The following is an 18,700-nucleotide window of genomic DNA, read 5'->3' on the forward strand; positions in this document are numbered from 1 at the left end:
TAAAATATTATTTTATTTGAACTGTACGACACCTGTAATTGTTGAAAGCTGTAGCAGCACACCGCGTAGATTCGCTGTTACGCGAGGTTTGTGGTGGGGCAAAAATTCGTCAACAGTAGGCAAGGCCAGGGATTTATACATCTACGTGTCAGCGCAAACCTCAAAATTTCGAACCGAGAGAAAGTATTACATGCATGCATGGAGTTTTCTTAGTACATCGCTGACGAGAAAAAGTCACTTGGTGCTGGAACTCACTCGAAATCGCTTTAGAATTCAATCTAAACTAGAATCCTTCGTACTACGACTCGCTTACAACACTTCACACCACTCTCTAGGAATAAATAATATAATAAACTAATTAAACCAAATAACTCTTAACCTCTTCGATCCTCCATCCGGAATTACTAATTTATTACGCGCCGCAACAACTATTTTATTTGAAATATTTTTCTTTAAATTTTCTGCAACTTAAAGCCGGTTCCAAAATGGCGGACGCAGCGACGAGCTACTACCGCGGGAGACTTTCCCAACTAACGCGACACTACTTTGCTCCGCGACGCACGAACCACGGTGGCAACTATCTGGGGATTTCGCTAATGTGATTGGTCCCCAAAATTTCTAGACGAAGAAGACCGACGTTTCCTTCGGAACAACACGAAGCAATGCCACTAATTTAAAAGGACCAGTTTCTAGAACCGACAGCGTTGGTTGTTGTTACTTGTTCGACCGAATGATATTCTATTACTGTATTGTCTCTATAGAAACGACGCTCTCGGAGCTCAATGTTTGGCTGTAGCGTGGACGATAAACGATTCTTGATAGTTTGTTGACATCTACTGAAGGCGACGAGTGTAGAAAAGAACAGCGAAAATATGACAAAGATGGACTGAGCGATCGAGTATTGTCAAATTTGCGCGTCCTTCGTTTCGAGTCGCCTGTAACGCAACACAGGCGATGTTTACGCGAGCCTCTACGAAATCGGTGTTCTAATTCCGACCTCTGCTTCTGTTGTTAGAGGTTGCAGAATGAAATACTGTAGTAGACGAGTGTTTTCCGTCGTTTCGCATCGATCGTGAAGAACGGCTGAGTGATCCGAATGTGTCGACTCTAATTGAATGATTGAATGTATGAGTGCGTTGGCCATAGAGATGGAATGTTTGGAAATGTTAAGAACATTCGGGAAAGATTACCGGATGTGGAACTGGCAAGGATTGAATCGCGTGAATGTGTCGACCCTGAACGATCGCATGATTGGATGTATGAATGTACAGTGGCTCACGAAAGTATTCGAACGCTTACATATGCAAACTTGAATGGCCGAAATAATGTACATTAAAGCAATTTGCTGAAACAAGTAGATGTCAATAGGAAGATGGAAGTCTTAAGATTATGCCAGTAAAATTTGAAAAGGATTCAACAACGTAAGTAGAAGTTATGATACATTTATTAGAAACAAGCATGGTAAGCGACTCACAAAAGTATTCGAACGCTACATGTATTAATAAATTATTTAATATTAATATTTTGTTGGACCACCTTTAGCAGCTATAATGTCTCTTAGCCGACGTTCCATACTATAAACCAATGATTTTGTAAAACTACACTCAATGGAGTTCCATATTTCTATAATTTTATTTTTCAGTGTTTGCTTTGATGTTATTTGAAATTTATTTAATCTTTTTTCTATTTTAGCCCATAAATTTTACGTCTGGACTTTGCGGTGGAGTAATTAACATGTGTGGTGTGTTATATACGATCCATTCTTTTACAATTCTAGCAGTATGCTTCGGATCATTATCTTGTTGAAAATCTTCCAATAATCCTAGTTTACTGGCACTTTCTGTAAAATTATTCTTTAAAATATTTAACTACTTATATTTATCAAGTATTCTCCGTCAATAAATATTAAATTTACGGTGCCATTGGCAGCCATACACCCCCATACTATGACCGACCCACCTCCGTGTTTCATTGTTTGATGTAAACGTTGAATTTCCAATTCTGTATTTGGTTTCCTCCACAGATAATTTTGACCATCTGAGCCAAAAATATTAAACTTTGACTCGTCCGAAAAGATGACTTTATCCCAGAAAGTATTATCTTTATTAATGTAGGTTTTCGCGAAAGTCAATCTTTTGTTACGATTTACTGCATTAATATATGGCTTCTTTCGCGGTACTCTGCCATGAAAATCATTGTTTCGTAAGATTCGTCGACATAATTCCGGGTGAACTTCTTTACGAAACATATCAGCTACCATATTTGCGAGTTGAGGAGCGGATATAGTAGAATTCTTTTTTAATTCGCGAATGATAACTTTCTCCTCTCTCCCAGTCAATTTTTTTAGTCCACCTGATCGAGCTTTGTTTACAAGTGTTCCCTCATTCTTTGACTTTTTTATGATATAATGTATTATAGACTTACTTCTGTTCACAATCCTGGCAATCTCGTTATACAATTTGCCGTCCTCGTGCAATCGTAATATTATTTCTCTTTCACACTTTTTGGTGCTCATTTTAAATACTATTGTGCACATTTTTACGTTACTGTTACTGAAACGATATCCTAACATCAAGTGAACGTACCAATATTTTCATTTAGCATTGATGTTCACATTCGGTGCAAAGGAAAATGAAAAACTATCAACAGTGTTACAGCGTTCGAATACTTTTGTGAGTCGCTTACCATGCGTGTTTCTAATAAATGTATCATAACTCCTACTTACGTTGTTGAATCTTTTTCAAATTTTACTGGCATAATCTTAAGACTTCCATCTTCCTATTGGCATCTACTTGTTTCAGCAAATTGCTTTAATGTACATTATTTCGGCCATTCAAGTTTGCATATGTAAGCGTTCGAATACTTTCGTGAGCCACTGTATGAAGTATGGAAACGAAACGTTGCTGCGAAACGACGGGAATGTTCTGGAAACTTCTCCGGATATGGAATCGGCGGATGTTTGATACAAAAAGGTTTAAAAGGACGCGTTGAGGAGGCATCAGGGTCTTTTGCCGGTCGATTCGACGACGAAACGATTGTACGTGACGGTGATTACGATTATAACGATTTTGTGATTACGATTATAACGATTTGGTGAATATTATTTGTTTGGTGTTTGTTCTGGTGTTGATAAAGTTCCTTGTTCCATGTTTTGTTAATTCGCGAGTTCTGATTAAGTGATTAAATTACAATTTTAATCCTACAATACTGATTCTGAATAGGCTCTCGTAAACATCGCCTGTGTTTCGATACAGGCGAGATGGAATCACCTGAGTAATGCATGCCTTTGATCGCTCATTGCGTTAGTAAATACGATCTAAATTGTACATCGTATTCGGTGTAATTTTAATCAGAAAAGTGTCACGAATGTGTCGATGAAGTTTGAAAAAAGGAAGAACAAAAATAAAGATGAATTTCGATGTTGATTTAATATTGTATATGTAACGGTTAAATCGTGTCATAACTTCAGTACATGTATGTATGTATCGCATGTTTACTGCAGTAGTGATATGACTCGAAAAGATACAACTTGCGAATTTGGACTGTTTAAGCAACTTATTTTACTCTGAGTTGTCTCACGATTTTGGCAAATAAATTACAATTCCTTTTTTCAGATGAGGCAGACACTTTAAAGAAAGGACAAATGTATATTATAATTTATGGAAAACGATAATAAAAATTATGTTGTATTTGATCTTAGTTAAATAAGAAAACTGTCACAGGCATGTTGAATGTTTCAAAATAGGGAAATGAAAAATAGAAAATTTGTATTATTGCACTAGTGTTGCCTTAGTATTCTAACGATACGCAGTGGGGATACATTTGCTTATATCGTGGACGAGTTCTGAGCTTGTATAGAGAGTGTTGATGAGGTCAGGATATAAAATAACAAACTTAGACACAAACGAACAAAATATGAATTTATATAAGAGCAAAAACTATGGCTGTATACAAACGTTCCGATGGTCATGAAAATATCGTATGTATCGTCGCAACGAAACATTCGAGACAAAAACAAAAATTTGTAACTCAAACATTCTCAGCGGGCAATGAAAGTACATGTATCCAGTGCCTGAGAAATAATCTCGTCCTTTTTCTTAACAGAGAGAATACTGTACTGTCATTTCTAGCTCGAATTCATTAAACGTTCTCGAGGACGAACAGTATTATTTCGACAGCCGGAACGAAAACAACTCTCGTGCCCGGATGATTTCCGTAATTTGTTGCCGTTACAACGAAATTTAAATCGAAAGCCGGGCGACGGTTCAGTGAAACAAATTACATTCGGATCAAAGTGTTGTGTTAATCGAGCGAAAATCCGGTAAGTACCTGCTAAATAAATCGAATAAATTATTATCGTCTGTGCATTTAATTCTATAATACAAGGATACGCGTGACAATTCCGTGCGTATTCTGTTGAAATATCACAGTTCACCGATACGTGGGAACAAGTCTATCAACATGTTCACTGACAGAACAAAATTCTGTTTTCAATTAGAAAATGTGCAAAATTTCTCCTAGTGTTTACTTTTGTAACTCCATTTAGATTTTTATTCGTTTGTCAAATTGAGAATTAATTTCTCAGTTAACATGACATTTTGGGATACCATTTTTTATGATTGGAAAATTAGAAATTTATTACATAATAAACTTGTTTAAAGTCGTACGATATTAGAAGCGTGAAATGCACATTTTTCCTCGTTTCGAGTGCATCGAAAAGTATCTTTTTGCTTCCATGTTAGTTTTAAAAACGATTTTGCATGTTTCAGATTACTTTTTTTATGATATCTATGCCTGTACTATTCCATTTAGATTTCAGTGTGTTGAGAAAAATATTTTTGTTGTTTCTTTCACTTCTAGACACAATTATTGTTAAATTTTTCTACTAATTTTGAGTAGAATTCGGGTCAAGGAAATTTTTATTTTTTTTTTTAAATATTTCATTGTAATTTTGTTCTATTTTGAGAATTATTGCCCTGTTGAAATGTAAGATTTAATGAGTTAATATCTTATGATATTTAATGAAATTTAATCTAATAACTAGACACAATTTTTTTCAATTTTCCTACAAATTTTCAATAGGATTCAGGTCTCGACTTTGAACTTTTACTTTCTTGGAAATATTTCATTGTAATTTTGCTCCATTTTGAGAATTATGGGCCTGTTGAAATTTAAAATTTAATGAGTTCATATCTTATGATATTTAATGAAATTCAATCTAATAACTAGACACAATTCTTTTTCAGTTTTCCTACAAATTTTCAATAGGATTCAGGTCTCGACTTTGAACTTTTACTTTCTTGAAAATATTTCATTGTAATTTTGCTAGATTTTGAGAATTATTGCCTTGTTGAAATTTAAAATTTAATGAGTTCATATCTTATGATATTTAATGAAATTTAATCTAATAACTAGACACAATTTTTTTCAATTTTCCTACAAATTTTCAATAGGATTCAGGTCTCGACTTTGAACTTTTACTTTCTTGAAAATATTTCATTGTAATTTTGCTAGATTTTGAGAATCATTGCCCTGTTGAAATATAAAATTTAATTCGCTGATACCTTATGATATTTAAAAACATCTAATCTATTAACTAAACACAATTCCTTTTCAATTTTCCTACAATTTCTAATAGAATTCAGGTCCAGACCCTGAAATTTTATTTTCTAGAAAATATTTGATTGCAACTTTGCTCCATTTTGAGAATCATTGCCCTTTTGAAATATAAAATCTAATGCGTTGATACTTTATGATATTAAAAAAAAATCTAATCTATTAACTAAACACAATTCTTTTTCAAATTTCCTACAAATTTTCAATAGGATTCAGGTCTCGACTTTGAACTTTTACTTTCTTGAAAATATTTCATTGTAATTTTGCTAGATTTTGAGAATCATTGCCCTGTTGAAATATAAAATTTAATTCGCTGATACCTTATGATATTTAAAAACATCTAATCTATTAACTAAACACAATTCCTTTTCAATTTTCCTACAATTTCTAATAGAATTCAGGTCCAGACCCTGAAATTTTATTTTCTAGAAAATATTTGATTGCAACTTTGCTCCATTTTGAGAATCATTGCCCTTTTGAAATACAAAATTTAATGCGTTGATACCTTAAGACATTTAAAGATATGACACTAATAAAGTATTTTAGGTAATTTTTCAAACACAACTTAGGTAATTAGATAATTTTTGAAAGCTTAATGGCTTCACAGGTTGTAACTTGTCGTCGTTCCTTTCATTCCGTTCGTAAAAATTGGAATCAAGAGGTGTCGGACGGAACGTAAAATTTCGGTTATTCGTTCCCGGCCGTAGTGTTCTTTTGTACTCGCCCGATTTCCATTCCGACGCAACCGTGAGAACAGAGAAAAGGAAAGGAACGAGATACGCTCAGCGTGGTTCACCGCCTCGGAAACTTTCCGCCTCCCGCGCGTATTGAAACAGTAATGATATGGGAAGGAGCGGCCGGGATAACGAAATGAAAACACGTGCTGCTGAACATCCCAAGAATCGTCCAACTTGCCAGAGTTGTCGGTCCCGTTTACGCGTTATAGGGTTTCCGTCGGGGGAGCGATACGCCGGGAAGAAACTTCGATCCGCGCCCGAATAAAAATTAAACGGAGGATAATTGGCCGCCTAAACGATCGTAAATATATACCTTTCGCGAAGAAAAGTCCTACGGGAGAAAGGGGGGGTGCAGTTATTAACGAAGTTTGCTAGCAACATTGTTCTCAGGGACCCGGGATTTCTTAAGGGGGCATTTTATTCCAGAACGCAATTTTCTAAAGCCTCTCACGAATTTTTTCGAGGAAAAAAGATTTTTGCATTAACTTTAAGTAGATATATTTAAATCTATGTTCAAGGAATATCCACAATTATTTATGTAGAAAAATATTAATTATTTTAGAAATTAGGGTCACTTGACTGAAGGTCCTTGGTGATTCCTGGTGGTATACATTATTTGTCGTTAATTGTCATGATTTTAATGCAAGAATACCTGCATTTTTTGATGATAATAATAATAAAGAATGAAGTTTAATATTTTATCTCGTTTTACCTTGAAAACATATTTCAAGGTCAATCGAAATTGGTGAGGAATCGCTATAAAGTGAATAATTACCAATTCAATAAATTCCCCTATGCCTAAATATTGCAATCACAAAAATAATAAAATACTAAGACTGAAGTAAGTATTTCCTTTTAAGTAGTAAGTTTTTCCAAACATTTAATAATGCACAGTGGCTTAAAAATAGTTTATTTTTCTTATCGTTACCATTCTGTTCTTTTACAAATGGCTTCCTTGAAAGAAATGGAGCACAGCCAATAGGAGATTATTTCAATTTTTGCAATAAATCCGAGCAACGCATTAGGGATAACCGGTCGCGCCCTTCGTTGCTTCGAGCACGGTAAAAATGGAGCAGCAACACAGTTTATTAATGAAATTGCCCCCGATAAGAGGACTAATTGCTGTTGCATGCTATTGCGACCCTTTGCTCGCGCTAACGTTACCGCTTTGCACCGTTTCTGAGAGCTTAATTGACGGACTTTCTTTAACGCGTTGAAATATCTTTCGCGCGAGCTGCGTTAATTGCGGGAACTGTCGTTGTTGATCGTAAAACGAATTAATTCCCTTCTTGTGTCTGCCCGCGTGAACGGCACGTACACGCTAGGGGAAGATCATTTGGTCCCTGATAAAGTTTACGTAACAAGCTGATGCCTCCGAGGAAAGCTCCTTCCTTTAATCGCTGATGCGTTCGTCGGCGACGAAAGTTGTTCCAAACGAGACTGATGATTAACACTCGACACGTACTTACGAGCTGCGTACCTGAATAAGATGATGGCGGGACATCAAATATGCAATTATTATTTTAACGTTCCTGCAATTACTCGTTTTCAAAACCAACCAATTACACTGATCGACTAATTCTAAACAGCTGTTTGTGTACTTTATGATCAACCTGTCTTTCCATTTATTTCTAATTTTTTATTTATTTATACGATTAAATAAATTTAGCATTATATTTGTCAAACTAGAGAGAAATAATTACTTTTTAGAAATAGAAAATAATAGGAATTATTTTGTTAATTATACTTGTCAAACCAGGGTCAAATAATTATTTTTTGCAAATAGGAAATAATAAGAATTTTGTAGGAATTATTTCCTATTTGTAAAAAATAATTATTCGGTTTTGGTTTCACAAGTATAATTAACAGAATAATTCCTATTATTTTCTATTTGCAAAAAATAATTATTTGACCCTGGTTTGACAATTATAATGCTGGATTTATTTAATCCAAGCTATGAGAAATTAAAGTATGTGTATTTTAAAATATTTTTAAATAATACACTTTCCTTTCTAATTTCTTACATTGAAAATATATTATATATATTACAAATTATAAAATCGTGAATTTAGTGAAATAATACAGCTGAAAGTAGCCTGCTAAGATTGATGCTACAAAAATGAATTGAAGTGTTATTTGCGTTGAAATTCAACTCTGTTCTGATTATAAAAATTTGTTAAATATCGATAATAATTCAAAAATTTGTAAGAAAGGAACAGTTTTCTCTCCTTAAGAATCGTTTCAACGGATCAACGCTTGGTCAGAGACAAATGTGATGCAAGGTCGGCCAAGGATTCCCAGTTTATGGTTTCCCTGGCAATAAAGCGATGTTAGAACTGCTGAGCACGTTTAATTTGCACGGTAACAAAATTTTATAGTTCAATAGCTCGCGGTGAAGGTATTAAAGATATCACCAAACGAGAAAATGCCGAAGAAACTTTACGATTTCGATTGCTTCGAGTTATCGTGCGATTTCGGGACACCCTGTATGCAGAAACCACAGTTCGTGACAAATGACGAATTGCTTGGCGTACAGTGCACCGGGTAAACGGGAATGCGGTGCCATGAGAAGTGGATTATGGACAGCGTCGAATAATATCCAACAAAGTAAGGTTGTACAAGAAATATTTATTAAAAATGTGAATTCCCTGACTACAAGTCGAACATTTTATAATTACGCAGAGATCTCGCGCTTCTTACTCCTAGTAGAAAATCGAGGAAGTTTCGTTCTTAATGTTATCTCCTATCTCTATTTGTTTTCGAATTATTCGAATATTCTTTCGGCTTCTAACGTTGAGGGATAGTTATCATCCCCTAAATTCGTATTTCTATCTCGTTCACGAGTGTGAAAGAGTTATGATTCAACCCTTCAAGTACGACGATCCAAAAACCTTCGTTGGTTGTCGACAACCATTTACTTTTTTATTTAAGAATCAAATTTTATCACCTCAAAATAACGAACAGAATTTTTAGATTCATTTCTAAACTAATTTCTGTTTATGTTTCATGAATTAAAATATATTAACAGATTGCTGGGGGCAAGAGTGGGTTTACGAATGAATCTAAAATACTCATTCGTTATTTGCAAATAAAATTTTTCCAAAATCCTTGACCCTTTTAATCACTGAAAATTTACAATAGTTATTTGTTATTCGCAAAATAAAATTTTCACAACATTTTTGAATCTTTAAAATATTATTGAAAATTTATAATACTGACCAAAATTAGGAGTCTTTATATTTATGTGAAAATTGATACCCAAGTGATTTCAGGGCCATTGGTAACAAACTAAATTTTAGATATAATTGTCTGCTCATTTTTGTTCTAAAATCATCAGAAAAATCACTGAAAATTTATAATACTTATTCGATACTCACAAATAGTCTTTTTAATATCTTTGACCATTTCAAAAATCACTGACAATTTTCAATAATTATATTTGTAATTCTTGAATAAAAATCCAACATTTTTAACTGTTTAAAAAATCACTGAAAATTTATAATACTTATACGATACTCACAAATAGAGTCTTTTTAATATCTTTGACCCTTTCAAAAATCACTGATAATTTATAATACTTACTTGATACTCAAAAATATAATCTTTTTCATATCTTTGACTCTTCAAAAAATCATTAAAAATTTATAATACTTACCAAAATTAGGAGTCTTTATATTTATGTGAAAATTGAATTGATACCCAAGTGATCTGAGGGCCATTGGTAACAAACTAAATTTTAAATATAATTGTCTGCTCATTTTTGTTCTAAAATCACCAGAAAAATCACTGAAAATTTATAATAGTTATTTGTTATCGAAAATAAAATCTTTCCAATATCTTTGGCCCTTTAAAAAATCACTGAAAATTTATAATACTTATTCGATACCCACAAATAAAATATTTTAATATCTTTGACCCTTTAAAAAATCACTGAAAATTTACAATAATTATTTGTAATTCTTGAATGAAAGTTCAACATTTTTGACTGTTTCAAAAATCACTGAAAATTTATAATACTTATTCAAAACTCACAAATAGTCTTTATAATATCTTTGACCATTTCAAAAATCACAGACAATTTTCAATAATTATATCTGTAATTCTTGAATAAAAATCCAACATTTTTAACTGTTTAAAAAATCACTGAAAATTTATAATACTTATACGATATTCACAAATAGAGTCTTTTTAATATCTTTGACCCTTTCAAAAATTACTGACAATTTACAATAATTATTTATAATTCTTGAATAAAAATCCAACATTTTTGACTGTTTAAAAAATCATTGAAAATTGACACTACCTATTTGTTATTCGCAAAAATAAAATCTATCCAACGTTCTTTCGAACTGTTTAAAAAATCATTGAAAATTTATGATAGTTATTTATTATTCGCAAATAAAAACTTTCCAATATCTTTGGCCCTTTAAAAAATCACTGAAAATTTATAATACTTATTCGACACTCATAAATGAAATCTTTTTAATATCTTTGAGCCCTTTAAAGATCACTGACAATTTACAATAGTTATTTGTAATTCTTCAATAAAATTCCAACATTTTTGACTGTTTAAAAAATCGTTAAAAATTTAAATGAGAAGCTTTATGGTATCGTTTGAGACCGAAAGATTCGTCGTACCTGAGGGGTTGAAATAGTGCAGTTTCCCTGGCTAATTCTTGCCAAATTCCTCGACAACGCCTTCTAAAGCTACTCGGATGCGTTTCGGGGTTCCAGATTCCGCAAGAACGGGTTCGACTTCCTTTTTGCCGGACGATCGGTCAGGAAGGCAACCAGAGCTGCGTATAATATCGTAAAGTTTCGTTAAGGACTGTCCGACACATTTTCCTCCCAAGCCAATATCGTGTTCATGTCCTTAATGTCACGTGTGCTCCATGGCTCGAGCGGATCCGTGGGCGACGTCGGTGGCGAAACCGCCTTATTCCGCTCGATCGATTCTCTTCTCCTCCGTGCAGGCTCCTCGATTTCCTTCGGCGATACCCTGTGTGCATGCATCGTGCAGAACAAGAACTATTAAACGAACGGTCAATCCGACGACGCTCTTGGGACTGGGCATAAACATAAATTTCAATCGAGAATAAGTAAACGGATTTTCGGATCTGGCGATTCACTGGAACGAAGACATTTCGTTTTTCTCTTCCTTCGTTCAAGAAAACCGGTGAATATTAAAATCTCTCGCACCGAGACCTTCAACACTCGTTTCTGACAATGATTTCAACCTTTCGATCCGTCAACCTTGAAATTACAAATTTTTTGCGAAAAGGGAACGTTAGATTTGACTATGTATCGATTTGTTAATAATATTTTATAATTTTGACATTTCGAGTAGGAAGATTTAAAAAAAATTAAGATTCCCTGAAGTGAATATTAAAATCTCCCCAACGAGACCCTGAATATTCGTTTCTGACAATGATTTCAACATTTCGTTCCGTCGACCTTGAAATTACAAATTTTTTGCGAAAAGGGAACATCAGATTTGACTATGTATCGATTTGTTAATAATATTTTATAATTTTGTATAGTGCACATCTGACATTTCGAGTAGAGAAGATTTAAAAAAAATTGAGATTCCCTGAATAGTTATTGATAATTTCACATGTTTTCTTTAGGCTGTTGGACCGTAAAAAGTAAGCAAAATGAACATTTTTATAGAATTCTAGTTCCTATGTTTAATATTCGTATAAAATTTGATACCAAATCTGGGGAAAATTTAAAGGGAGATTCTAGAAGCCAAAATAAGACGAAAATGAAGAATACCAATTTGTTGATCGAGGCTTCGTTAAAAAGTTATTAATGTTTAAAGGTCCGCCTGTAGAACGGCGATCTGCGGACAGCTGCGCGCGCATGATAGTGGTTCTCATTCACAAAACTGTAAATCTGTCGATGCGTCGGTAAGTAGAGTTTCTCATGCTGAATGTGAATCACCATTATAGTGCACGAATATGAGTGGGAGGCACTAATAGATAATATCAAACAAATACACAAGATAATAATAAAAGACTTTAACGACATTGTTGTACCTCAGCCCTTTTTCATAAACAAAACTGTTAATAATACCAAAATCATCTAAGAGTTGAATAATTTCAGGGAATCATAATTTTATATACAAAAGTATTGAATCATGGTGAAAAATCATTTGTTTAGGAGATATTTTTATTTAATATTTTAATAATGTACTTGCAATGCCACCATCCACGATATTATAATTAAAATATCTTGCAAACTATTTAGAAGACGACGCGTTGCGCCAAATAATGCATTAAATAATATAGAATTCCATTTCAGGAAATAAATTTGAAAAAATTGAACGATACAAAAGATTACTTTTAGTTGATATTTATGGGTGGGAGCATGTGTAATTTTTCCTTGACCGTTTGATTAGTGGTTGCCCCATTTCTTGAATATTTTTGTATTAATTAATTCTCGAGTTAAAGGATAATTAACTACAACGATAGGGCTATTAATATACAGAGTATGAAAGGTCTTCCTTGGGTGGGCGAAACTGTGTTCCAGTCACTATTATACTAAATAATATCAGCCATTGGCCTATGTGCAGTATTGTCTCGTAGCTCACGAGACGCAGTATGCATCTGCTTTGACTCCCCTAAAACGCAACTAGCGAGCCAAGTACGCTTAGATGCCACATCCTCGAGAAAGGACTTCCATTCTCCGTGGAATAGATATCCCCATATGAAAACGTCATGTGGAAATTCTGCGGAATTTCCACGATTCATTTAACAGAGATTGCTTTATTCGGTGATCAATCGGGCGCATTATGCAATAAACGGGTTCTCAGGCAGCATTCCATCGATTTTTATCGAACAATTTCTGTCATGTTCATAACAGTATCCTAACATTATCACAAACATGTTGATAATTTAATTTCCCCCTTGAGTCACTAAAATGTGACACTCAAAATGTTTATCAAGAGTCTCATAGATCATTCGAAGATAGATATAACGTATGAGTTGGGCAAATTTTATTTGTATCCTAACATTATCACTTTTTCGAAACAAACATGTTGATAATTTAATTTTCCCCTTGAGTCACTAAAATGTGACGTTCAAAATGTTTATCAAGAGTCTCATAGATCATTCGAAGATAGATATAACGTATGAGTTGGGCAAATTTTATTTGTATCTCAACATTATCACTTTTTCGAAACAAACATGTTGATAATTTAATTTTCCCCTTGAGTTACTAGAATGTGAAGTTCAAAATGTTTATTAAGAGTCTTATAGATCATTCGAAGATAGATATAACGTATGAGTTGGGCAAATTTTATTTGTATCTCAACATTATCACTTTTTCGAAACAAACATGTTGATAATTTAATTTTCCCCTTGAGTCACTAAAATGTGACTCTCAAAATGTTTATCAAGAGTCTCATAGATCATTCGAAGACAGATATAACGTATGAGTTGGGCAAATTTTATTTGTATCTCAACATTATCACTTTTTCGAAACAAACATGTTGATAATTTAATTTTCCCCTTGAGTTACTAGAATGTGAAGTTCAAAATGTTTATTAAGAGTCTTATAGATCATTCGAAGATAGATATAACGTATGAGTTGGGCAAATTTTATTTGTATCTCAACATTATCACTTTTTCGAAACAAACATGTTGATAATTTAATTTTCCCCTTGAGTTACTAGAATGTGAAGTTCAAAATGTTTATTAAGAGTCTTATAGATCATTCGAAGATAGATATAACGTATGAGTTGGGCAAATTTTATTTGTATCTCAACATTATCACTTTTTCGAAACAAACATGTTGATAATTTAATTTTCCCCTTGAGTTACTAGAATGTGAAGTTCAAAATGTTTATTAAGAGTCTTATAGATCATCTGAAGATAAATATAACGTATGAGTTGGGCAAATTTTACTCGCGAATAACGAATAAAAATTTTAGAATAATTCGCAAACTTTCGTTTACATTTCGTGCAAAATCAAAGAAAGTTTCTTTGGGAATCGATCTGAAATTTTTATTCGTTATTCGTGAATATTTGCTTAAATGTTAAATAACAGGAATGAAAAATAGAAATTGATTTTTATAACTTGAGGCATCCAAAAACCTAATGTTATTGCGTTGTAGAATTGATTAAAAGTTGCTATTCGCGGTAACAAATATTGATTCGCCGATTAACAACAAAAAACGGCGCGAGTGGTCAAGTTACGCGGCATATATCGATTCGTACGTGGATGGCGGTTCATATTTGTTGATTTTTCATCAATTTTCCGCGTATAACGTATTGCATAAATGCTCAATGGCGCGTGTACAAATCAATATTTGTTCGAAATAAAAGTTACTGACAAACTGAACATGATTTCCGGTTTTTCTTTTCACAATTTTTCATGTATATCCAGGAACACGTTCATTTTGATGAACAGGATTGCAGTGAAATTTAAACAATTGCACACTATTGGACCAGGTCACTATTTTCGGGGAAACAAACATTTATTTTTGTATTTTTATTGCTGTCATAAAATGAGTATTTTCAAACTCAAGAAAAACTGATGAAATGTTTCATTTGTTTTCGTTCCAGGAATATCGTGTTTATTTTATACAGGGTGTATCCATTATTCCGTGATTCCTCGCGAAAATATGAGTCGAGAGTGTAGAATAAAATTTATAATAAATATTTGTGTTGATGGGAAAAGGAACTCGTAAATTTGAAAAAATTACGAAACTTTGTGCACAAGTACAGTAAATCATGACACGTACCTTTTCTCGTTCGTGCCATAATTTACTTTTAGAGGGTGAAATCAACCCTTAAGTGTCTTTTTTGTTAAATATCTTCGTTTGAAGAATATTTGAAAAAAGTTTTCACAAAGTTCACACGTTTCTTTTATGTTTACAAGATCGCGTGAAAATTGTTTGAAAAATACCTTCATCGTGGCGTAGAATTAATTTTTTTTGAGAAATAATTAGGGTTAAGGTCTCCTGTATTTTACGATATAATCATGAAATTTGGTTTTTATATCCGAATAACGAATAAATTTGTTTAATAACCAAATCTCATAGATCGTAAAAGACAAATGTTTGGCAAGGCATTTCGGGTCTCGAAACCAGCAAGTTAGTACCATGAATTGATTGCAAGATGTCCTCGAAGTTGAAACAGACACTACGCCTGATAATTATCTCAGACTCCCCTCGAGATCGAGTTCAGTTACTAATTGAAACGTACATTCAATTGTCATGAAATGTAAACAATATGCGAAAACAGGATGGTATATCGGAAATACAATATCGACAGTTTCCATTGAACGCTAGAACGTTTGAAATGTCTACCAAAGTGTTCAATGTTCGACGTAATTACTTTATTTCCTTTATACGTGGAGTGGCGGTATGAATCGGTTTATATTTAAAAACCTATACGGTTTGATTGGAAACATTACAATTCCCATTTTGCGGGTAGATGGCCGCGTTTATAAAAGAATACGATCAAAGGAGGACCGGATGTCATTAAACGATACAACACCTTTATCTGTCAAATTTATTCCATTTTCGCTTCAAAGAAAACTATACCTTTCTTCGATTCGCGGAATCACTCTGTATAATCGATGAAGTAGAAGTCACCGACGAGTTGAGAAAACTCTCGGAATAGCTTCCCTTTCCATAAATTATAGAAGAACTGAATTTTACCAGAAACTGCGTGGCACGTATTGCATTATAACTAATTGGATCTTTTCCCTGGAAATCGAACACTTTAAAATTCATCGTGCAACTTTGTTGATCGAAAGAATATCTAATGTTTTGATAGAATTCCATTCAAACCTCATTAAACTACTTCTTTTATCAAATTAGTATTAAAGTTGATTTAGGTATATAAAGACAGGAATTGAAGATTTAAGAATTCATCGTGCAATTCAGTCGATTGATAGAATTGTACTCAAACCTCGATAAACGAGTTTTCTCTGTAACTACCTTTTTTATCAAATTAGAATTAATTAACAAAAGTCGTACAAAGAAAGGTCGTGTAAGTTGTTACGAGTGTAACTTACTGTAATAGTACAGATATAGAAGATAACTCTACAATTTCATTAAACAACTCCATGCAAACTCCGAACTACTCTTGAAAACCAACAGTATAACTGACAACCAACAAACAGTTCTGATTTCATTGTCCACCCACTGGCCAGCTCTTCAATCGTCATTTATGTACATTTAATCCTCCGTTAGTTGCGTATGTGTCTGACAGAGCCATCGCTTTAATTTTGGTCGATTGCCAACCGGTAGCTCTACGGTCCTTTGGGTTCAGCGCATCATCAACCATATTACCGTTAGTGTTGCCCGGCAATTTAGTGGATTCTACTTTTAGGATTGTTTTTTAGGATCGTTAAACTTTTTTAGGATTGTTCAAATCCCGAACAAACTGACCAAAATTAGGAGAAATTGGTACCCAAGTGATCTCAGGGCCATTGGTGACAATCTAAATTTTAAATATAATTGTCTGCTCATTTTTGCTCTAAAATCACCAAGAAAAATTTTGTTATCAACAATTGTGCTGTCTGTGTTGAAGTGTACAACAATATTTATGTTATCATTAAGAAATAAATCTGAAATTGTTAACCTTTTTTAGGATTGTTAAAATCCCGAACAAACTGACCAAAATTAGGAGAAATTGATACCCAAGTGATCTCAGGGCCATTGGTGACAAACTAAATTTTAAATATAATTTAATCATTTTTGTTCCAAAATCACCAGGAAAAATTTTGTCATCAACAATTGTGCTGTCTGTGTTGAAGTGTAGACAATACTTATATTATCATTAAGAAATAAATCTGAAATGATCGAGAAATTGGAAAATGGTACCGAAGTAGCCAAAAACTGTGTCGACTGTGGTGAAATTTTTTTTTTAATTTGTAATAATTGGGGGTTTTTTGTGAGAATATTTCTAGTTTAGCTCGAGTTGACACGTTATTTGCATCGTTCGAAATACGGAAATTAGTGTAAAATTATTTGTACCGACCTTATTGCCCATCAATAATCCTATCGACAAGAATAAATTTCATCCTGGTTAACGAGATTCACTTGTCAACGCGGCTACATCCCATTACTCTGTGGTGCAAATAGCTATGCCATGCAACGACACTAATGATTCGTAAAATGAACATCAAACCAGGATTGGTAAGTTCATTTTTCGGTACAACTTTACTGTAATTATTTACATTAATTCAGTGAAAACTTAATGCATTTGATGGTACACATTAATCATACAGTATTAAATTATTTAATTATTTAATAATTATTATAATAAGATATTTTAAAGAACATCTTTGTAGAATTAATAATCTGTGGTTTTCAAATGGCCACTGTTTTATGTTTCACTGGACCCCAATTGGGAAGGATAGAAATGTTCAATTTACGAATTAGAAGGTTCATTTTAAGAATCATTATTGTATTAGGGACAAGGAAGACCTGGAGTTACTTGAGACAGTAATGCAAGATAATTGGAAATGATAAGGTCCTTAAAACACTTGAATTTTACGCCCCTAAACCATATATAGTAATGTTTGGATCCATTTTTTAGGATTGGACACCTTATTATCGTATCAGTGTATCATGTTGATCATCTTTTTAATAAAATATTCCAGAATCGGGGATCGAAGGCTCCCTCAAGTTATTAGGAGACATAGGAACGTTCAATTTACGAATCATTGGGGTTCAATTTACGAATCACTGACGTTCATTTTACGAATCATTGGGGTTCATTTTACGAATCATTGGGGTTCAATTTACGAATCATTGGGGTTCAATTTACGAATCACTGGGGTCCATTTTAGAAATCATTACTGTACAATACAACGAACCGAGTCCAATTCTGACACTCGACGAGAAATTTAGTTCCACCGTTCCACTATTAGTTTAGAAGTGGAATTATTTTTGGTCCTCAAATGTCTACGATGGAAACGATCGAAATAGGATTAATCGAACATGTCCCGTACCTGTTTTTAGCAGTTTTCGGACGACGCTTTTGGATCTTGCTCCCAGACGACGTTCCATTCTGCTTTACTTGCGATTTAATTGTTTCGTCCGTAGCATCACGATCTTCAATTTGACGGTTCGACGGATTCCCTTCGGGATCGTTGAGCAACGGCTGGTATCGAGGATTTCCGTCGGCGGATGTGGAAGACGTAGATGACAGGTCGTCGTCGCCGTGCCGTGAACGCCTCCGCGTCGTGATAAATCTGTTGTTCGCTGATCTTATTCTGCGGAGACGTGCCTCGGTTCCGAGCAAGTTGTCCCCTACGGTAAGACGATCAGTTTTCTTAACGGGGATAACCAGGGTATGCGTCAAAAACTACGGTCGTCTTTACTATTT

The 18,700-nt window shown here is 33.7% G+C and overlaps 1 protein-coding gene across 1 annotated transcript in view; it reads right to left on the reverse strand.

Annotated features, from left to right (window-relative positions):
• Window positions 1–11,137: 11,137 nt before the first annotated feature.
• The window catches only part of LOC122399562, a 91,243-nt gene continuing 83,680 nt past the window's right edge, over window positions 11,138–18,700 (reverse strand). Inside the window, exons 12-13 of the mRNA XM_043400327.1 lie at window positions 18,324–18,624; window positions 11,138–11,352 (exon numbers count right to left, since the gene is read on the reverse strand). Of these exons, the coding sequence (XP_043256262.1) occupies window positions 11,175–11,352; window positions 18,324–18,624 (479 nt within the window). The 3' untranslated portion in view covers window positions 11,138–11,174. The remainder of the gene's footprint in view (window positions 11,353–18,323; window positions 18,625–18,700) is intronic.

Source organism: Colletes gigas, unplaced genomic scaffold (assembly GCF_013123115.1).
Source record: "Colletes gigas isolate AHSC1104 unplaced genomic scaffold, ASM1312311v1 Colletes_gigas_Sc00014, whole genome shotgun sequence".
Taxonomy (NCBI): Eukaryota; Metazoa; Arthropoda; class Insecta; order Hymenoptera; family Colletidae; genus Colletes; species Colletes gigas.